This window comes from Dipodomys merriami, unplaced genomic scaffold (genome assembly GCF_024711535.1).
Source record: "Dipodomys merriami isolate MVZ:Mamm:240054 unplaced genomic scaffold, mDipMer1.0.p SCAF_8, whole genome shotgun sequence".
Taxonomy (NCBI): Eukaryota; Metazoa; Chordata; class Mammalia; order Rodentia; family Heteromyidae; genus Dipodomys; species Dipodomys merriami.
In genome coordinates this window covers 33,425,350-33,448,441 of record NW_027206401.1, presented here as the reverse complement: position 1 = coordinate 33,448,441, position 23,092 = coordinate 33,425,350, and the positions used below count along the sequence as shown (strand labels likewise).

At 38.0% G+C, this 23,092-nt stretch overlaps 1 protein-coding gene and 1 non-coding gene across 3 annotated transcripts in view; both read left to right on the top strand.

Annotated features, from left to right (window-relative positions):
- Sobp (sine oculis binding protein homolog) overlaps positions 1-23,092 on the top strand; it is a 176,956-nt gene that overhangs the window by 38,266 nt on the left and 115,598 nt on the right. For both annotated transcript variants that reach the window (XM_070010953.1, XM_070010952.1), the window contains exon 4: positions 8,590-8,741. In XM_070010953.1, coding sequence (XP_069867054.1) covers positions 8,590-8,741 — 152 coding nt within the window. The remainder of the gene's footprint in view (positions 1-8,589; positions 8,742-23,092) is intronic.
- LOC138819542 (small nucleolar RNA SNORA48) lies at positions 4,341-4,473 on the top strand. Its single transcript, XR_011369471.1, has one exon. It is a non-coding gene; the product is annotated as a small nucleolar RNA SNORA48 (small nucleolar RNA).

The following is a 23,092-nucleotide window of genomic DNA, read 5'->3' as shown; positions in this document are numbered from 1 at the left end:
TCATTAGTCTTATGTAACCTACTCAATAAAAATGCACCTCCTTCCTCCCGATCGTGAAATGATATTCAGTAAATGTCTTGCTCAGATCCTATTGGCATACACTTTTCTATCTTTATTGCAAGCAGAACCATGTGCTATTCTAGTTAAAATCTCGAACCAGTTACCTAGTGCAAGGACCTGTGTATAAATATTTGGTTATTATTTCTGGAATTATACTCTTGGTATCTCTATATTGACATAGAATAATACGTTAACAATTAAAGATTGGCTTCAAAAGTTTAATTAGAAAACTAAAAATTTAAATTGTATTCTTTTCTCTAATGTTGGGTCATAAATGCTCATTTCTTCGCAACCAACTTTTAGTTTATTTATAGACATTAGATTTTGGAACAAATACTACAATATTTAGGGGGCTGTGAGTTACTTACTTGCTTGAAATTGCTTCAAGCCTATATTTCATAGAAAATTAGGGATATTTTAGGAACTACAAAGACTCATGTGGTTGTACAGATCTTTATCATTTAATTATAGCTATCTTTTTAATGAGAAATAGTGCAATAATATTTTATTATTTCAGATTCTACCATTTCAGAATTTTTGATAGTTACCATGATGGAAGACATTTTTAGTTGTTACTCTGATACTCCTGAAAGAGCAAACTTCTCAGGAAGATCTACCCATGTGTGGATTGCTAATGTAATAATTACAAAGAAATCTCATCTATTAATTACAGAATATCTAGCAGTGCAGTGATATATTTGGCAACATCTTTTCAGCTATTAATTTGAGTCAAGTACTTTTTAAAAACGAATAACTGTAAGGTTTTGTTAATTATAATGACTTTACTTTTAATTGGAGTTAGTGAGATCTAACTAGTTCCTGGATTGTTCCTCAAATTCAGGGTGGTTCCATAGATGTCACCTATAGGGGGGAAATGGTTAAAGAGTCAGGTGCCTAGACAACAGAATTCTCTAGACTGCACACAGCAGACACTTACCTTTTCTATGACTCTGCTTGGCAGCAATTCTAAGAAAGGTTTATTTGGATACAGGAAAGTATAAACCTTCTCCCATTTGATCCTCACCACAGCTGTAATTAGGGTGGGCAGTATTATTCTGGAGTGACTTCCTGAATCTCCCAATTAGAATGTCAATATTAATAAGAGGCAAAGATTTATATGATATGAAGAGAAAACTGAGTACAGAATGAATACTATTGCCCCTTAACTCATGCCTATCTCCATATCTCTATGCTCAGCCATACTGTCAAGAAGTAGTCACCCAAGTTCGCAAAACAGTGTACTAATATTTTTTTTTTTTTTTTTTTTTTTTTTTTTTTTTGTCGGTCGTGGGGCTTGAACTCTGGGCCTGGGCGTTGTCCCTTAGCTCTTCAGCTCAAGGCGAGCGCTCTACCACTTGAGCTACAGCGCCACTTGCGGTTTTCTGGTGGTTTTATTGGAGATAGGAGTCTCACGGTCTCTCCTGCCCGGGCTGGCTTTGAACCGTGATCCTCAGATCTCAGCCTCCTGAGTAGCTAGGATTACAGGCGTGAGCCACCAGCGCCCGGCTAATATTTATTTTTTTAAAAGTCACATCCTTTAGACTTTCCTAAGTGGATCTGCTATTGGTTTTCTTTTCCAGCAACCCCTAGCTTTATGCTGTACTTCCCTACCCATCCAATGTCATTTTGCTTTATATTCACTCAAATGGCACTGAGAATTGTTGACATTGTTGTGCATTGTGATCAGATAGTGTCCACTTTGGTATCATTGACTTCCCTCAGGGTCCTTCTGACTCTAGACATTAGCTCACTAGTTACCAGAGGCCTCTTATACTCTGCTTTCTCATTGAAAACTTTTTCTTCAGGAAGAATCACTCATTCTAACATAGAAATCATTATTTTTTAAATACGTTTTGTGCATACTTACTTTCAGAAATTTGGATTTTAATGGAATATAAGAGATAACTGCTGGGCGCTGATGGCTCATACCTGTAAACCTAGCTACTTAGGAGGCTGAGATCTGAGGATCATGGTTCAAAACCAGCCTGGGCAGAAAGGTCTATGAGTATCCTACCTCCAATTAACCACTACAGTGCTGGAAGTGATGCTGTGGCTAAAGTGGTAGAGAACTAGTCTTGAGCCTCAAAACACAAGAACAGGGGCTGGGAAGGTGGCTCAGTGGTAGAGCGCTTGCCTTGCATGCCTGATGCCCTGGGTTCGATTCCTCAGCACCATATAAGCAAAAAGAAAAAAGCCGGAAGTGGCGCTGTGGCTCAAGTGGTAGGGCGCTAACCTTGAGCTGAAGAGCTGAGGGGCAGCGCCCAGGCCCAGAGTTCAGGCCCACGACCGGACCCAAAAAAAAAAACAAAACAAAACACAAGAACAGTACCCAGGCCCTGAGTTCAAGCCTTTGGTTTTGCATACATGTATGCATGTGCATGTGCATACACACACATGCACACACACACACACACACGCACACACACACACACACACACACACACACACACACACACACACACACACACACAACCAAAGAAAATGATTCTCTTATGGTAGAATTTAATCTTAATGAGCAATTGAGGGAGAGCAATGTAGGTGATCTCCAACTTCATCTACATAGAAAACATTCATGTTCTCTAGTGATTTGCTCCCTCTTTTTAATAAAAAATGTATTGTTAAGGTGATTACAGAGGTGGTTATAATTACATAAGTAAGAGAGTACATTCATGTCTCGCTTGTTACCCCTTTCCTTGTTGTTCTCCCTCTTACCCTACCCCCTATATACCTCCCCGCAAGTTGTACAGATCATTTCCAACAGATTGTCTTGTGAGTATCACTGTTGTATGGGTTCCCCCTTTGCCCTTTGTCTCACCATTTTGTTGTTCCCCTTCCCTTCCCTAGTTTCCCCCCTCTTAAAGAGGGCAGGAACTGCGTGCAGTGGCACATACCTATTATTCCAGGTACTCAGGAGGATAATGAGTGGTTCAAGGCTATGTCCTAACTTTCACAAGGCACCCCATCCCAACTAATAAATCTGCTGTAGTGACATGGATTTGTAATCTCGTATACACAGGAAGCATAGGTAAGATTACATCCTAGGTCAGTGCTAGCAAAAATGTAACTATGCCCCTAATAACTAAATAAATGAATAAATAATAAAAGATTGAAAGTGTGACTCAGTGGTAGGCAGCCAATCTACCAAGTGGAAGGCCCTGAGTTCAAATACCAGTTCTACAAATAAAACACACTGAAACAACTAGCCTTTGGTTAGCATAATTACTGTCCGAGATCCAAATAGTACTCATTCTGTTTTTATCATTTTACATTTAAGTAGCACTGGCTTGTGCAAGTTCAGGTGGGATGTTTATAGTAGGTCCATTTTTCATAGTTAAAGAATTAAGGCTTATGCCATGGGACTTTATTTTTTTGAAAACCAGTCAACAACTATACATAACTGTCTTGTCAAAGGCATATTGACCTTTTTGATTTCAATTTCCTTGGTCTACTGGCATGTGACTGAACAGTGAGCTTTGTAAATAGCAGAATCTGTGATGGCTTTTAGCCCTTTTCATGAAGGCAAGTTCTGTAGATGGTATGTAAACTCATACACTTAGAATCCCTTGTCTTTTAAGAGTCAGTGGCCAAAAGCTTGACTCTGGGGTTAGATATCTGGCCTTGGTTTGTACTTGCTGAGTTGGAGCATATTACCTCTAAACTCACTTTTCCACCTGATCCTGGGGATAACATTAGCACCTGTCTGCTTGTGATTAAGGTTAAATGATAGTGAATAACAATAATGTTTATGTGGCTGGCACCCACTAATAACTAAATAATGGCCAGCTATGATGATTTTCCTTTTAGTTCAGTGGTCCAACTTTACTCCAGATTGCCTTGTGTGTTCACCTCAAGAACACAGGGAATTTACAGAAAATCCTGGAGGTTTCTGTAGAGATTTCTAAGTTGGACTGCCTTAATATCTGGAAATGAATTAATCCAAGAAGGAATTTCTTTCTTTGCAGAAGGACTGCAAAGAAGCAAGATTAATCTCTACCTTCTTGCCCGTCTTCCAGATGACGTCTTTTTGCTTTTTTCAAATTTCAATTAATTAATTTTATTTTGGGTCTGTTTGTAGTATTAGAGACTGAGCCTGGGGTCTGCTAAGTAAACTCTCTACTACTGACCTATCTTCCCAACCCCTTTATTATGTTCAGTTTAACTGTCCTAACAAACAGACTGACAGAATGCTGCTCAGGCTATCCTTTCATTTCATGACATTGGAAAGATACAGGAGTGTCCTGAGACTGCTTTGTAACTTGTCTCAAATATATTTCAGGTCCTGCCTGTTCTGGGCAAAGTGGCATCAACTTCATGGTGCTTATCTTATATTAGCCAGGGGCAAAACAATCCCATGTTTATCCCAGCATGGCTTTTGATCTGTGCCTTTGCCTGGTTCATGCCTTGGACACACATGTAAAAGAAAAATAAAAAAATAAAAAAAAATATTTCAGGTCATGAAATGATCTAGATGTGTGCGTTCTAGGAACTGATAACATCACCAACAATTCTTTCAGAATTCCCCCAGTCTTAGACTCCCATGACGATTGTAATTAAACTTAGAATTTAATTGCTTCAGATCCATTAAGGCTTTCCTGATATTTTGGGGGCTGTGGTCAAATAAGTTGTATGTTTATAGATGCTATTCAAATGCTCCAAAATCACTGACCAATAGCCATCCTTATTTTAAAAATTCACCAGATAAGACAGTTTCTCAGGCACCTTCAGCAAGACATACCAGAAATACTTGATCTCTATTCTATAATAAACACAATTTTGATTTCATTTCAGAGTAATTAATCTGGACCTTTCCTTCTGCAGTATAAAATAGAAAAATATTCTGTAGTTCTTTGAACATTGCAGTAGAAAGAAAATGCTCTAAAAATTCTGCTTAATTAAATCCTAAAAAAGTGGTACAAACTTTACATGATTAATTGAAACATGCATATTTTGACTGGTGCATATTTGTATCATAGCATATGGAAATTTTATTGTATTATGTTAATGGATTTGGGAATGCTATTTAATGATATAAATATTTTTCATTTGTTGTTACATTCAGTATGAAAAACACACAGGCCATAAGATGATATAATGTAAAACTGTATGTCCTTCTTGAGATAATCTGAAGGTTGTAATGGCATAGACCTTTAGCCTAAACAAAGATAGTAGATCAGCACATCAAGTTTGAAAAGCTAAATTGCCAGGGTTTTCTATCTTGCCAGTAAGAGGCATGCATATTATTACCAGGTTTCAGTTAAGAATAAGAGAAGATGGGGCTGGGAAGGTGGCTCATTGGTAGAGCGCTTGCCTTGCATGCATGAAGCCCTGGGTTTGATTCCTCAGTACCACATAAAGCAAAAAAAAAAAAAAAAAAAAAAAAAAGCCGGAGTGGCGCTGTGGCTCAAGTGGTAGAGCGCTAGCCTTGAGCTGAAGAGCTGAGGGACAGCACCCAGGCCCAGAGTTCAGGCCCAAAGTTCAGACCCCACGACCTGACCAAAAAAAAAAAAAAAAAACAAAACAAAAGAATAAGAGACGATGTAGTTGAACTTACTCCTTTGGCTTTAATTTTTTATGAAAAGTTTAGTTGTCTAGGGACAGTAATATTAAAATATGGGGTACTCTGCCTTACCCAGTGGCAGAATTTGAGTTGTATTTTGGTGGCTGACAGAATTTGACCATATAAAAGGTTTAGATGATCACAATTATCTTCTAGTTTCTTAAGTATAATATTAATATAAATGACTTATAAAACTAGAACATATGAGATACCTGAAAATGCTTTCTCTTGAACTTTTGAAATACTCACTTTATCAATCTGTTTTTTCTGGGGGGGGGGGGAATTAGCTATTGATAAGTTTGATGGCAGAAAAGGAGAAATGTAATGAAGTTTTCCAAAATGTGTGTCTGTATGAACTAGGACTGTATGAAAAAATGGATGGGAATGCTGATTTGTGCTGTCATTTTAAGACTTTCACCAACTAAAGGACACAATTCTTTTGCCACATCTTTCCATATTGTTCCTTTGCAGTAAGAATGATTTATATGACTGTTGTGCTTTAAAATTCTACTCCTTTTTTCTTCATTTGTTCCGTTTACTTATTAGGACTGTTGTAAGAAAGTATCCTTGCATCTTTTTAAAAAGTGACAAGTGGCCTGGTGATGATGGCATAGAGCTTGAGAAGCTAAGAGATGCCCTTTGGCCCAAGTGTCCACCCCCCAGGCCTTCTAAGAACTTTGTTTCTACCCTTTCTCATCTCAGTTTTAGTCTTTCATAGGCAAACCATCTAGGACCAGAAACATCTCATGTTTTGTTTCCCCAGCCAGACTCTAAAGGAAGAATCGATGGGGAGAATTTAATACAGGTTGTCTATGGTCCCTTGGGAAGTGGGGCCTTATTAAACTGTGAGACCAAATGATTTTCCCCATAATTTTTTTAACAGATTTCACCAGAGTCAAGGTTACTGCCACTGGCTCATTTGGGAGAGTTTTACTTTATCATCTTTTTTTTAAGGCAAATAACAGAAACTGTTAGGGCTAGTTAGTTTAGTAATGATGGACAATTATTTTAAACTATGCTGTTTCTAATCTGATTTAAGAAAAACTCCAACATACTCTAAGATAGAGTATTAGAGCTTTGGCAATATCATGTAAAATAACTATAGGTTCTGTACTAGAAATCATACAAAATATAAATAAAAGCTTTCTTTCATTGCAACAGTTATTAATACAGTAATTGCTTTATATTTGAATCCCTATAATGACTTTGTTTAAAGGAAGTTATGTCATAAAAATGCCTAATATTGAAGGTAATTTTACAGTTATTGGATAATAATAGATCAAAATATATAATTTATGAAATAGGAAAAGCCATTAAAATGACAGTATGTATTCCACTAATGTAAAGAAAGTGCTGCATATAGTTCTGTGTGGTGCTACTCAGGAGGAAAGAGCCATATCACTGCATTACAAATTAGTTTGCTTCTAATTTTGCAGGCTGATGACCATACTGCCTCAAACCAAATCTTTTCCCTGGAAATGGAGTGATTGCATGACAGACTCTATGAACCATGAATATGTCAACAACTCATGGACCAGGCCTTGCTTAGCAATTAGTCTTTGGGGGATTTATTCAGAAATCAGGCAACACTAAATCAGAGCTTGTTGGGAATTTTGTGATTACCATTCATGTCTGGAGCATGAATCTGGATTCGAACAAAAACAAATCTGTAAAGGAAGAAAAGCTGTGATTAATAGTGGCAACACATGAATGTGCACACACTCACATGCACACACGCACACACGCGCGCGCACGCGCACACACACACACACACACACAGAGGCTAGAGAACACTAAAGATACAGCACATCCCCAGAAGACAGCAAGAAAATACTTCTTTCTCCTAAAGGAGGCCAATGCTTCCCTAACTCCAGCCATTTAAACATTACCATCCCAATTTTGTCATAACTCCTTACTGCCTGCAGTCTGATTTACTCAATGTATTTTATTAACTGATTTTCTTTGAAAACCCACTTTTGTTTTAAATAGTAATGAGTATGATATTATGGTCATTATGATATCATTGTGCCTATTAAATTTGTTGTCCTCGCGTACAGAGGAAATGACAGGCACTACTTTAAATATTAGAAATATTATCTTACCATCTAAAATCACTTTGCATACTAGCTGGGAAAAACCCTCAGTCTGGCTGAGAATGATCTGACACCCTCATTCTCATTACTATCCCTCCACCCAGGGACCTGGAACCACATCACATGCTGGGGAATTGAAATCAGGCCTGTTCTCCCTGTAGATACCCAACACTGGAAGGCTGCTTCAAAGGAGACTGCTCAGGAAGCCAGGCTTGCCCCTTTCAATGACCAGAATCAGCCACTCACAAATTTCTTTCTTAGTCTACACACATGTCTGGGGAATCATTATATTGTAAGATAAACAGCTTTCCATATCACTATATAGCAGTAGGGAAGGTGTCAGTGAAGGCCAGCCTGCTGTCAAGATTCACATGAGTTTGTAGGTTAGCACTTGAGAGACTGTCCCACCTGGTACAGATCTGGTAGAACTTCAGCAGGCCCTTTGAAGAAAAGGGCCATTTATTTTACAAGTTGCATTGCTTTATTCCTGGGGCATCTTTAATCACGCCCATTGAAACTAGGCTGAGACATCCTAGGATCACTTGTGGCTTTGCAGTCATGCTGTGTTTTTGTTTATTTGTTTTGTTTTTAAATCGTAGGAACCTAAGTAAATAAGTAAACGAGGGAGGGAAGGAAGGAACCAAGGAAGGAAAAAAGGAAAGAAAGTTAAAAGTGTGAGAAAGGACAGAAACAAATGAAAAAGAACTTGGCCTTCTCCAGCCCCTCTTTCCCCAAAGAGCTGGCTATCCATTTCGTCTAAAAAATGGTGAGGTCTGGAAACTTCAATCAGACCCTGGGAGCTCTGAGATTCAGGATGTGTCTAAGTTTAAAGGGATGTTTGCTTCTGATATGAACATTTTTCTTATACTTTTATTATAGAAGATGATGTGTCAAATGTACAAATAATGTGTGCCTGGTGCCAGAAAGTGGGAATCAAGCGCTATTCCCTGAGTATGGGGAGCGAGGTGAAAAGCTTCTGCAGCGAGAAGTGCTTTGCGGCCTGCCGGCGAGCCTACTTCAAAAGGAACAAGGTAAGCCCAACTTAGAGGCCACGTGGCCACCTGCCGCGTGCGCATGCGCCTCCTAGCCAATAGCCTGAGATGCTGGGCCCTTTCACGTGTGCATTTGTCCTCTTGTTCTGTCGGTTTCCTCCTCTGTCATGCTTAACCTTTTGGAATTAAGGAATCCTTTTCTAACGAGTAACCTGTTCTTCTGCTTCTCTTGGCTTGTGTTTGAATTCTGAGAGGGTGAGTGAATCCGGGGAGGACACCAGGATCACAGCTATGTCCCTATCAAGAGATGCCTTTCCAGCAGGACAGGGCACACTTAAGAGCCCACGGGAGCGAAGTGGCAGATCTGTCTTGTAAGAGCCAAAACACTAGCAGCAGAAGCCTGGTTAGAAAGCTTTATTCCCCCTACGTTTAATTCTTGTTCTCAGTGGGAATATTGCTGCTGCTCTTTCCAAAGCCTGCTTCACAAATTTTAGTTAAGAAAAATGCCAAATTAAAAAAAAAATCAAATCTCGAATAATGTGGACATTATGAAGATGTCAGCTAACATATACTACACGGCTAGACATTTGTGAGAAGCCTGGTGGGGAAACACAGGAACAGCCATAATTATAGAATTGTTTTCTTTTGTTTTAAGTTATCCTAGCTCTGAAAATGTCCTTTTTGAATAGTATTAGTCACCGTTGGTGAAAAGTGGGATGTATGCTGTTTTTCAGTCACACACACACGTGCACACAGACACAGACACACACACGCACACACACACATGCCACACATACACCCCTAAATTTTTAGATCTCAAAGAACTGTTATAGCATTTTGCCACCAAATACTAAAGTAAATTGCTAGTGCTTGGTTACTTTTCATTGATCTGTAAAACATCCTTAATTCATAAATCCATGCACATTTTGCTAAGCATTTCCATTTCAATAATACAAGATCCAAATTTATCTTTTCATGAAGTAAACACTTACTATTTTAAAGTCTCATATTTGCGGTCTTGAAAATGCTAATCATGGTCTCACTACTTTGCAAGAAGCACTGTTGCAGTAAATTATTTCCTGCAAATTTGGGTCACATTCATCCTGCCAAAAACCATAATGCCAAAAGAATTAGGCTGCAGAATTCAGCGGGGTGGAATTTTAGTAGCAGTCTCAAAGAATTAGACTCATAATCTTCACCGGAACAGGGAGGCAAGTAAGGAAATGGTTTCTGGAATTCTTTGAGGACAGGCAATCGCTCACTTTCCCTCAGGAAGGGCCAGTGAGGCTGGGGAGAGGTTGGGAAAAAGTGACACAAGAGAGACACGTTTTGTTTTAATATGGGGGGATTAAAATGATCTCCAAGACCCTGAGGCTTCCATTTTGAATGCTGAACACAGGGCTAACAATCCCAGGAGTGGGTCTAGAGCTTTCTTCTTCAAAGCCCTCCTTACCACAACAAAATAGTTTGCATTCCATCACAGAAGATGGCTATAGAACAGGGCTTTTTGTCTTTCTATAATACGGAAGGGTTAAGGGTCTGAATCTTGATGGGCTGCCTGTAGTGAATAAAATCAAGCAAGATACATTTGTCACAACCCTGTCAGTATATATTACAATTTGCAAAATGATTTTACTTTGTAGTAAGCTTTTGAAGAAAGGCACTTCATACCATTTGGAAAGACAGTCTAGAATATGATATAATATGTAGACTTTAAAATGTCATTATAAAGTTTAAGGTCAAACTGAATTTAAACTTCCATAGTATGTACTTTTGAAAAATGGACAACTGGGAGCCAGGTTAAGACATAGTATTTGGAATACTTACAATAGGTAAAATCAACAGTGGGAGGAGGGATGTCAAATTTTACTTTCTGCCAGGAGCTACTGGGGTAGGTCTTTGGCCTTTTGCAAAAACTAGGAGTTTCAAATGTTTTCTGTTAAGCCGGTGGCTGCCTGCTTTTCTGTCGCTCATTAGTACACATACAATACCTATCTTCTCTGTCATCTTCACTCTTATTTTTACATTCCAGCACTTGCCATGCTATGCCTGTTCATTTTCTTTTCAAATAGAGAAATAAGCTTGTCACATCACCTGCTGTATTCTTTATTTTTTAATTTTATGAGTGCCCATCTCAGAAACAATATTATATTGCATTACAATAAACATGTACAGCTGCTGCATTTCTGTTAACTGATAGTATTTTGTGGTCATTTCATTTAAGGCTTAGATTTCTTAATGGCTCATATTAGACCAGCCTCTACCCTGCCATTACTAAGAACTGCAGTAATAAGCTCCAAAGTGTTCCCACTGAAGACAATAACAAATAGTTACTTCTTTTCTTGTATCATTTAACAAAGTCCTTAGTCCTCATCATTATAGTTGTGGTCTTAATCTTGGCAAAAAGGAAACATTCTTCTCTATAACAAGCCTTTTTTCCTTGTTAAATTTTGTAGTTTTAAATATTGAAACTAGATAGATTATAGAGTAAATGGTACCTGTGCAGAATAGAATTTTATTTTAGGTATAGTGTAGACTTTTAAAACCATGTAAAATTAACTATGCTGCAAATTATGCTTGTAATGGCAGCCATTTGTTGCTGGATAGCATGCTGGGTTCTAAAAATGGTCTCTACGTTGAACCCCAATTGCATGCATAACTTTACAAAGGAAAATCCTAGTAGAAAAGGTAGCTAATTAGGAGTAGCATTCCACTGACCTCTCTTTTGTGTCTAAGCAACACCTGCATTTGTGAATATACATGGGACAGCTGTGCCTGTGGTACTGCACTTTCCCATCACAGAGATTTGGGTAGAGAGGCAGACATTGCTTTGCTACAAACAACAACAACAACAACAACACACACACACACAAAAACAAGTGAACAACAACAACAACAAAAACCAAGGACAAAAAATAGTCCATCTCACAAAATGAAGATCCATTGAAATGAACTGTTTAAATTTTATTTCTTTCTGAAGCCTTCCTTCTGTTGAATGGAATAGGCTGAAAATGTCACATCTCTCACAAACCCTGGCACTATGAAGTAAGGTATGAGCAATGGAAGCCAGGCTAACCCCTTATAGCATGTAGGATGTATTTCTTAAACTGAATTTAAATTTCTGCTTAAGAGACATTTGGATTGCTACAAGTACATAGGCATTTTGCAAACTGATTCTGCTAAAAACTGCTGGGAGAGACCTGTGAGTCACAGCTGTATTCATAAGGAATCTAACTAACTACAAGTTTACACATTTCAGGATGTTGCTCTGAGAAATGTATAGTGGTAATGCATAATATATGGCAGAGTCCTGATTTCCATAAGGCTCACTTGCTGGCTCAAAAGTTTTGAACCAGAGTCTGTGGAGGGGGAAAGCTTATGAAATGTATGAGCATTGGGTGAACAATGGGATATCAATCTCATTATTTGAGACACCAGAGGATTTTCAGGGGACTTATTCTTTTCACAGGCCCCTTTTGAGACATTTTTATGACCTGCTGTACCTGTACCTTTTTAAGGTACAGAAAGACCTAAGAACACCTTTAACTCACTGGTTAGCCTTCCTAGGAGTTAGAAAGTTGCAAGGCCTTAGCAGTTTTGCAAGAGTTGCAGAACTGCCCAAATCTTTTGACACTAATTTTACTTTGCACAATATAGGTGTTGAAGATATACTCTGTAACTATTATCTCTTTAAAATGAGAGTAACAATTCCACAAATACTCATTTCCACCTAGACTGTATTTGATCTTTTTCCATTTGCATAGGAAAGATCCTGTTGTCTAAACTAATATCCAGAACTCAAACAGGTAGTCAAAAACAAGCAAAATGGCCAACATAGGCAAGGAAAAGGATGATTATTTTCATACCTAAAGTTTGTAATGTTCTGAAGATGAATAGCATTGATTACTTAGGAATAAACACAAATTCCTAGGAGCATCAACATTTTGCTTCCCCATCCTATTATAAATAGAAGTACATCTTCATATTACAACATTGCTATTCCCAGTAGACGATGTAGAAATTACTTACAGGGATATACACAGATGTGGATATGAGTGTTTATTTCAAAAAAGAGGATTATATAGACAGAAACATTTGCAAAGGATGCTTTCCAAATAATTGAAATAATCACAGATATTCAAGAGGAAAATGTTGTATTATAATAAGCATTTCTTTTACTGTCCAACTATATTCTGGAAATAGCAATCTTTTATTTAGAGATCTCTTTTGGAAGATCTCATTGCTAATTATTATGTATTTTCATGATAGTTGGAATTATATTTTACTTAGACATAGAGTATTTGTCTTTTGATTAAACTTGGATATATTCTAGGTAAGATTTCTTGGTTTCAAACTTAATTATAGAATATAGTGGTGCAAAAAAAAAAGCAACAATTAGCATGTAATTCAGTGATTAACCTGTCTACTTTTTTCCCTTTAAACACCTATAAGATTTAATTTGCAAAATAGCTATCATTCATGAAGGTTGGAGAGGGCATTAAGAAATTACTTGCAATTAATGTCTTCTGATTACCTGAAGTTCAGGCCTCAGGCTTACTTTGTTAGTTGCTTGTACATATTCTTCATCCACAAGTAAATGAGGCCAGTGGGCCCAGGGTCCTCTTGCTTTTATTGGGTGCCAGCAAGCCTGGTGGGTCTGTCTACTTAAACCTTGGCCTGCAGGATGGTGGCCTTAACTCTGCAGTGTCTGTTGGAACAGTGATGTAGGCCTGCTCAAGGCCTTGCATATGATGTGGTCTTCTTATCCCAAGGCTTTAGTTTGCAGGTCAGTGGCTGAGTTCCCGCCAGACATGGCAAACCGGGGTGTCCTTAGGAAGCTCTGGGAAAAGAACAACAAACCAAACTGTTTTCTTGTTATCTCATATTTTGACATATGGAATGGAATATTGTTGGGCTTCTGTGAGAGTCTGTGGAAAGCAATAGCAGAGGAGGAAAAATGTTAGCTCTGGGAAATGCATTGGGAATGGGGAAAGTGAAGGAAAGTTCTGACTGGTGAAGTAAGGTGTAGGTCAGCTTCAAGTATAAAACACAGACTCTTGAGGAAAGCCAGTGAGAGCTATACTTCTGCAGGTGGGTGGAACTCACTGTGTAGGAAGCCATCAGACATTAGGGTATGCGAGCTTCATATTTATACAAACATTTGAATACTATTTGAGGAATACTGATCTAACTTACCTGGAACACAAACAGAATGGGGCAGATGGGTTTGTACTAAAAGAAAGTATTAGCAGACACTTCCATTTTTTTTGTTTTGTTTTTTTAATGCCCTTCATTTGGGGAAATTGTACAGTATGTGTGCATGGGAGCAGAGAGGTAATTCTAATCTGTTACCCAGAATGTGTGTTATTAGATATTTTAAATTGAAAGGGAGGAAATGATCAAAAGTCTAACTACCTGCCAGTCCCATTGTGTGTCCAAGATTTCTTTCCAATGAGTGGAAGGAATGTAGGAAGACTTTCATTGATCAGAATCCAGTCATTTGAGGATCAATACACAGGCCTATGGCCATGTATGCTGGAATGTTAATTTCAGACACAGTAAATCTCTAGGCATCCTGGTGATAGCTAATGCTATTCACTTAAATCAACTTTTTCTCATCTGAACTGCCGGTAATTATCCAATCCATCTGAGAGGCACGATCCCTTTTAACATTAACCACAGTGTCAGATTGCATCAGCGACATTGTGTCCTGGTGACTGCTGCTGCTACAGAGTGATGAATGTTCAGGTTTGGGGTCCATAGTCTAACTGTCTATGTGGGCAGCCCACAGTTCAGTAAACAAATGATTGGGAAGGGATCTATTTATTTGAGTTGAACATTCTTCCTTATTGATTCTGTCACTTGCATTGCCAAATTTCTCACCTTGCCTCTAACATTGTTCAGTATGAAGAGTGAGCATTAAAAGAATGATCTCAAGGGTTGTTTTCATATGCTCATTCCAGGCTGTAGTCAGCACTGAGTTACTCTTGTGCCTGACTTAAAAAGGAAGGCACTATGATATCTTATTAATAACCAGAAAAGGGAGAGGATTTGAGGAGTTTTGGATGAGCTGTCCAGAGAAAACAAAAGAAAATGATTATGCATTTTTCTGGGATTGATGAGTGATACTCTGTTAATTCAAGCTGTGTTTAACATGTTGAATATCCAAATAAGTGCATGCAGTAGAGGTCAGGTAGCTTGCCTTGATTAATGGATTGAGTCCAAAATCTCTCTTATACACATCTGAGATGTCTGGTTCTAAAACCTAGTACATGCAAGAGGGCTATAGACAGCAGATCCAGGCTATAAGCATACCTGCCATTAATTTTTAGTTTTCCACTTTTTCAATACCCCTGGACAGATTTTGTACACATAAGTGAAAGTATCAACTGGAGAAGCCACATTTACTTCTTTGTTCTTTGCACTATTTGCGCTTAGTTTGTATTATCACAAATTGGGAAGGAACAAAGAAAACCTTGCTGCAGAGTACAGTTGAATTTCTGCCTCAGTAGTTTGTAAATTCCAGAAATTCCCTGTTACAATTTACTTGTAGGGTGGCTGTGCACACAGTGGAGTCTAATGTTTGCTGACAGAATGGCTTTGGAGTTACAAGCATCAGTCTGTTGCATTCTCTGTAAACATAGGCTTTGGGCCAAGACTGGGTACAGCAGTAAGCCCAAGACGGCAGATCAATCATTAATCCATAAAAGATGCTTGGACTCTGCTGCCATGTACTGAGCACTCTAGTTAAATGAAACTCCTGTAGTCTTTAGCAAAGATAGAAATAATCAATGGATGGGGTTGGAAGTCTGTATCCTGTATTCACAACCTCCCAAAATTTGTGTTGTCTCATAACAGAGGGCTAGCGTGATTCAGGCTCTGGGACTCATCAAGTCTGTGTTGATACTTGCTTAATGTTTGAAAACTTAAGTTTGACCCAAAGGATAACATGGTTTTAGTAGTGATACTTCTATGAAGACTATTTTTAAGCTATGGCATGTTATTCAAAGCAAGGTTTCCTTCAGGAATTACATTTATCCTAACATATGATAGCTTTTGCAACTCACCTCATGCTGAAAAGTAAATAAGAGAATAAGAGAATTAAATCCTCTCATGATTAAGTCCTTAAAAATGTCAAATTACATAGGGTTGGAGAGCCCTGATTAATGCTTCCATGTTAAAATATTCCTCATTAGTTTTCTATGGTAAGGGTTAACCACTCTATTAAAAATTCAGATATTAATGTATTTTCTGCTTAATTCATCTTCAAATAGAGGAAATATAGTTAGTAGATATGAATTCTTTTTACTTCCAAATGTGCTTTGGAAACATAGTGAATTATGAGAGAGATTTGGAGACATGAAGGAGAATTCCTTTATCAGTATGCTAAAAAGTATTTAAAAGTATTTAATTGCTTTTAATTGTAGAAAACAACTGCTTTGACTTTGAAATGGTTATTTTTCCACAGAAATAGTAGAATTTATGATATAAATGAAAGATTTTGCATCCAATTGAATCCCACAAATGTACATTTTCTTTTAAAATATTAAAATTATTTTAAAAATTACCTATGTTTTAATTTCTTAATGTTTAACTTTCTTAATTAGCTAATTAGCATTAAGAGCTAGATTCTACTACCATAAGCATATTTGGGGGACTCAGTTGGTATAGGAGTTCTGCAGTAAAATTTTCCTAAACAGGCCTCTTGCCAAATACTCTGTGAGAACATGGTGATTCCTATGTGGATCCAATAAATGTTATCTTATTGTATAGTCTATCTTTACATTTTAAAGTAGCTGCTCAAAGGAGTTTCACTTCAACATGTCAGTTTATGAGTACAGTGTATCCTGATCATTGTCACCCTTTTACAGAGTCCATCTTGATAGAAAAATGTTCATTTAAAATGTGGTAAGTAGTTTTATGACCACATATTCAATTTTCTTTTCTAAGGTTCTTTGAAGGCTCTGATACCTCCTGTGATCACCTGTATGTTCTGTATTTGTACTGTCAATATGAAAGACAAGAGAAATTTACCTGTTTTAGCCAAGTTTTTAAAAAGAAAACTATCTTAGATGGGTGCTGGTGGTTCACCACTGTAGTCCTTGGTACTCAGGAACCTGTGATCTAGAGGACCATGTTTTAGAAGCCATCCCAGGCAGAAAAGTCCATGAGACTCTTTTTCCAAAATAATTAGCAGAGTAGGACTGGAGACATGGCTCAAGTATTAAAGCACCAGCTAAACAAGCAAGCCAAGTGAACATGAGGCTCTGAGTAGGGCCCAATCATGGAGAGGTGAAAATTTAGATATCATAATAAGCTGATGGCAGCTACTGGAAGTTGTTATGCAAAGTGGTGAAATTACATGGTATTTATTGTTTATTGGACTTACTTTAAGAGAGTAAAACATTTAAGATCCTGCATATAAAGTAGATTTGCACAGTAAGAAAGATGTCAGAATTCCCATCAAAGTTAGGTGTGTCTGGTAATAGAAAAGTAAAAATACCTTATTCTCTGAATTATTTATTAGTAGTTATGAACATTTTCTCAGTAGCAAAAGCATGGTGAACCAATTTAGTGCTTCTCTCTCTCTCTCTTTTCAATAAGAGAAGGTTATGGAATGAGAAGAAAGGAACCAAGGTAGATATTGTTGGTTAAATATTTCAACAGTGATTTTTTTCTATAGCATAGATAGGGCCTGTCTATCCCTATCCCTAGTAGGGAGGTTGAGCATTAAAAGCAAACTTCACTTCGAACACAGCTTTTGTGTAGGAGACCTATCACATCTATAGGTCTTTTCAAGCTCTTAGAGATAGCACGCTGAAAAGGCAATGGTATCTTTGAAGGATCCGTATTTGGGCAGAAAGGTTGATTTGAAGTTTTTGTTACCTGAAAGTAAGTCATAGTTTGATAGTTACTTATAAAGTGTATCAAAATTTTGAATGCAAGTAACAGAATGGTCAACTCAAACTGGCTCAAATAATAAAAGACATTTTTTTCTCTTATGGACTTACAAGGTCCTGAGTTAATATATACTTAGGGGTAGTACTGTGGTGCCATTTCTTTCTATCTTTGTATAGTGTTGGCTGTGTTCCAAGGCAAGCTTCCTAAAGGTTCATAGGGTGGCTTGTTAGAGTAGTCAAGGTGATATGCTTCCTTGGTCAGATCTGAAGGAATAAGTGCTTTTGTCCTAGCATGTCAGAAAATAGTCTTGGAATTGATCCTTATTGTCTGTGCTTATATCTCATATTTATGCTTGAATGTGGGACTGCGATCAAGGCAATATAATGTTCTCATTATTTTGAGCCAATGAGGACTTCCCTCTGATGTTATTGTTGACCTCATTTTCCTCTAAATCCTATGGGCTTCATGGGGAAGGGGAACTACGAGAATTAAAGTCTGGGAACTATTGAAAAAAGGATATGATAAGAGTGATAGCTGATGATAGGTACAGGCAAAATCTCATTTTGGAAAAAAGAGAGGTGATCTCAAGTTGAATTCTTTACACAATGAATGTATCATGCCTATCCTTATTATGTAGAACTAATCTGGAATCCAAGTGTAGATTGAAAGATAGAAATGAACTTAGCACTTATTCTAGGCTGCTTAGTTGAGCTACTTCTTCTACTAGCTGTTTGAGAAACCCAATTTTTAGAATGTTGGCTCTAGTACCAGGAGATACGTGACTGACTACTGATACTAGACTAGTTTTGACGCTGTCTACTCTTTTTGGACTATAGGATATTGGACTATATAGAACCGAAACAATTTGTGGTTAGATATTAGATATCTCTATCTATGGATAATAACAATGGTACAGTTGAAACTTGTTGCCTGCCTATATGTACTTTTTTGTATTATTAGTTTTTGTTATTACCATTTTTTGATGTTATTATAAAGGTGATATATGGAGGGTTACAGTTACATAAGTCAAGAATACATTTCTTTTTGGACAATGCTACCCCTTCCTTGGCTCTCCTGGTATTTCCTTCTATATGTACTTTCATTCACGTAAATAGCCTGGGAGAGATTGGTCAAGGACCATATTGGACAGTAAAAGGCAAACACTTTGGACTAGATGTTTGACAAGATGAGACTGTTATTATCCATCAAGAGCTCACTGCCTCATCCACAGAAATCCTCTATTCTATAGCTGGAAACAATGTGCTAAGCAGAGGGGAAAGAACTGTGATTTACTCTGAAGCTGAATGTCAAGCTCAGGTGGCCAAAAGAAAAACAACCAATTTTGAAAGTCGCTGCTTTCACAATATTAATTAATCTATGTATTTATTCAACCAATATTTGTTGAACAGCTACTATGAGTCAGGAACTGTGGCAGTCACTGGATTTAGAGTTGCTAACAACAACCTGTTTCCTGCCCTCATGAAGCTTACAGTCTGTTTTGGGGACATATATTCAAACATATATATTAACAGAGGGAAGCTGGTACTAAGTCAAGTGCTATGATGGTATAGGCCCATTGTCAGGAGAGTTCCAACCAGGGGGTTTGACTAATCAGAAGGTCTGGAAGTTTCTCTGGGGAAGGTGCACTAAATCTAAGATCTGAAGGATCAAGAACTGTTAAGTAAGGAAAGAAGGAAGGGAGGCTTACTGGATTGAGGGCACAGACGAGTGATTTCTAATTCTGGCATTGATTTATCTTCTTCACTAATTTCAAGGTTTTGTAAAAAAGTAGCACTTTGCTTTCAAATAAGAAAAAAATTGAGCAAATAAAGTATTTCCCCAAGTCATAGCTCCGTTTACCCATTTGTCTGGAAATTCATTTATTTTTACCTTCTCTTGGGGATTGTTGCTTGTCTGTTGGCCTCTCATCCCTGACTTTTTACTCAGCTCCATGGATCATGATGTTAGCACATTAATGCTAATTCATTTCAAGTAGTATATTAACAGCTCATAACTCTTAAAGGTAGGAACACTTTGTAAAGAAATAATAAAAACAATAACAGTAAGAGCTCAAGTGTTTTCAATGATCAAAAAAGCAACAGGGACCACAGAGAAAATATGGGCTAAAATGCTTTGATTTGAGAGAGAATAGTATGCAGTAATTACTGTCTGACAAATGTGGTTTTTGAAGGAAAAACAAAACCTCATAGCACATGCTCAGCCTTCCTTCCCCATGGGGTATAGAGAAGGGAAGTCTTTTTTTTCACATTTAGAGAGAGCTATAGAGCTGTATTAATATTCATATAAGGGTAGACAGGAAGTTTGGCTATGATGCTTTCCAGGATAGAGAAATGCTGACTGCCATTCAGGTCCCTGGACCAGATAACTGTGATCACATGGCAACAGCACAGCAAGTCTACAGGCAAGATGACGGGGCAATTCTCGTGGCAGTATGGTGTGGTGGGAAGGTACAGATTCTCCTTGCTTTCTTTGTATTCTTTGTTTCAGTCTGGTATCTAATTTTAGTGCCCAGGAACATATAGACAACTATGTAGGTATGTATTAAATAAACAGGCAAGACGTAATTGAGATGTTATCTCCCTGAGAGATAACATCTTCTCCCTGGGAGAAGTGCATGTAAATATTTTAATTTAATTTAATTTTATATTTTATTTTTGGTTCTGGTCCTGGGGCTTTTGAACTAAGGGCATGGGTGCTGTTCCTAAGGCTAGTGCTCAAGGCTAGTGTTATGTCACTTGAGCCATAGCTTCTACTTTTGGCTTTTTGGATAAGAGTCTCATGGACTTTTCTGCCTGGGCTGGCTCTGAACCACGATCCTTAGATCTCAGATTCCTGAGTGGCTAGGATTACAGGCGTGAGCCATCAGTATTCAATGGCAAATGGATATTCTAAATCAGAGTTGCCTACACAGCTCTTCAGGATGCCAGTTGGAAGATCTAGCCCCTACTAAGTAGCCACACCTGCACCTGCCTCAGGTGGCTATGAGCCTAGTAGGTACTTCCAGTTCAGCTGGAGGTGGCAGCCCCTCTCCAGTTCCAGTAGCTCCTGAAACCACACGTAGTGGCAGTCGTTTCCAAAAGAGGCTGATTTTAAAACTGTGATGAAAATGGCTAACAGCAGGCTGAAGGTTAAAGTAAAAAACTTAAAAACCATAAAATCTGCCTGGAGGCTATTTAAGCAAACTGTTTTAGAGGCACAGATGGTTCATATACCTCTGAGCCAAAAACAAAAAGTAAAAAGAGGACAGTAAAGCTGGTGTGATTAAGCAGACAAGTATGAAAGTTTTATTAGTGCTAAAAAAGCATCCTTTAGAAAAGTGAAAAATCTGTCTCAGAAAACTCAGAAGATATATTAAAGACCAATGGGAAGTGCAGAGGGCAAACAGATGACATTTCCAAAAGCAAGCAGAGCTGGATGCTGGTGGCTCATGCCTGTAATCCTAGCTACTCAGGAGGCTGAGATCTGAGAATTTCAGTTTAAAGCCAGCCCCAGCAGGAAAGTCCATGAGACTCTTATCTCCAATTAACCACCAGAAAACTGCAAGTGGTGCTGTGGCTCTAGTGGTAGAGTGCTTGCCTTGAGCTGAAGAGCTGAGGAACAGCACTCAGGCCCAGAGTTCAAGCCCCACAATGGACAGAAAGAAAAAAAAGCAAGTAGAAATAGAGAAGCCAATGTCTTCATGTGCATTGGCTATCAGAAGGCTATCTCCCTTCTATTGTGTTTTGATGTCAAACAGGTTTTTTTGAGATATGTGCAAATTTCAACAGTGATTTGAGTCTTCAAGAAATACCAGCTAAAGCCAGTCTAAAAAGATGAAGTGCCATAGAGGATCCCAAGTGTGTGTCAGAAATAAATGCTGCTGACATATTGTTCAAAATAGTAAGCATACCTGAGACCTGAGAAATAATTGGGATAGAGAATATTTAGCTTCTTTGGAGGTACCCGAGAACACATGGTGGATTCAGTCCTCCAAAGATGCTTACCTGCTTTGCCTGCACAAAGCATCTGAGATTGGTGAGCTTCTATTAGAATCATTTTGAGAAAACCCAAGCTCTGGAGAATGACAGGACAGGACAGCGATCACCATTTGAGAAACAACAGCACTTGTGTCTTGAGTGAACATGAAATATAAGCCCAAATAAAAAATGGCCAAATGTAGCCTTGTGAAAAGTAAGGTAAGTTGTTTGGATTTTCAGAAGTCCAAGTAATTCATTTAGAGTTTGGCTAATTTCCTCCACAGAGGCCTTGAGGAAAATAAACAGCTGAAGACAAGGAATAAAGCCTTTCCTTGGGTTAAGAAACTGAGTAAGGGGTAGATGATATTCCTCATAGTACAGATAAATTGATAGTGTACCATCTCAAGGGCATATGTTTTGAGTAGTCTTTCTTAATGTACTGATTACTTATTTGGAAATAAATTTATAGGAAAGATAGGACTATACTACTTTCTCTAAGTTGCTTTCATTTGAAGAATCTGACCTCCCCAATATATAAGGAGCTAACCTGCTCTGTGTTATAAATATAATGTAACCTGACACCAGATACAATTCCATTCAGTTAGCTGTCAACTATCACAAGAAAGTAGAAAGTTTTAACATTCATACTCTGTCAGCATCTCCAGAAACAGGAATGTGGTCTAGTTTGTAGGGAGCACATTGTGTTGCCTGCCTAGAATTTTTTTTAAAGCAACTTTTAAATGCTTGACTACATTAAAAATGTTTAAAAATGGGCTAAAAAGTATGTCAAACAAAATGGTGGTAATCAAGATACATCCTTTTTTTTAAACAGGAAACACGTAATTCATTCTTTAACTTGCTTTTTATAAAGGATTAATGCTAGACTTTATAAGAGTTGACATTGGGTAATAAATATATTTTAATTAAACTTCAAGCTTATACAAATATGGGAAACAAAGGGTTGCAAACACACAAAAGAACCAACGATAAAACAAAAGACCTGGTCAAGATAAATGTTTTTTAAGTGTGCCCTGTCTATTACATTCAGTGGGTAACCTTTGCAGTTGACCACCTCAGAGAAAAAGACCAGGTCAAACTCTGTGGCAGATGGTTTAACGTACAGTGCATATATTAATTCACAGAGGCAGCCCTGGAAATGCAAGCGAGTTGCATCATGGATAGCAGTTTCATGCTGTTCCTGCTCTTGAAGTTAAGATATTCAGATGTCATGCTTCGGGGTTCAAGTTCATGAATTTCTGGGTAGGGAAAATATTTTCCCTTTGTATTTGTCAGCTTTCCATCTGTATTACAAATACCTGAGCTAATCATTTTATAATGAAGAGAGGTTTATCCTGGCTCACCACTTCCCAATAGCACCACCCTGGGCACTACACCTCTAACACCTTAGCCTTGTGGGGGAAACATTTGTACTGCACAGTGGATGAGAGATGATGTCTACTATTTCAGGTGAATAGAAGAGAGAGAAGGTAGGCTCACATCCCAGGTCCATGA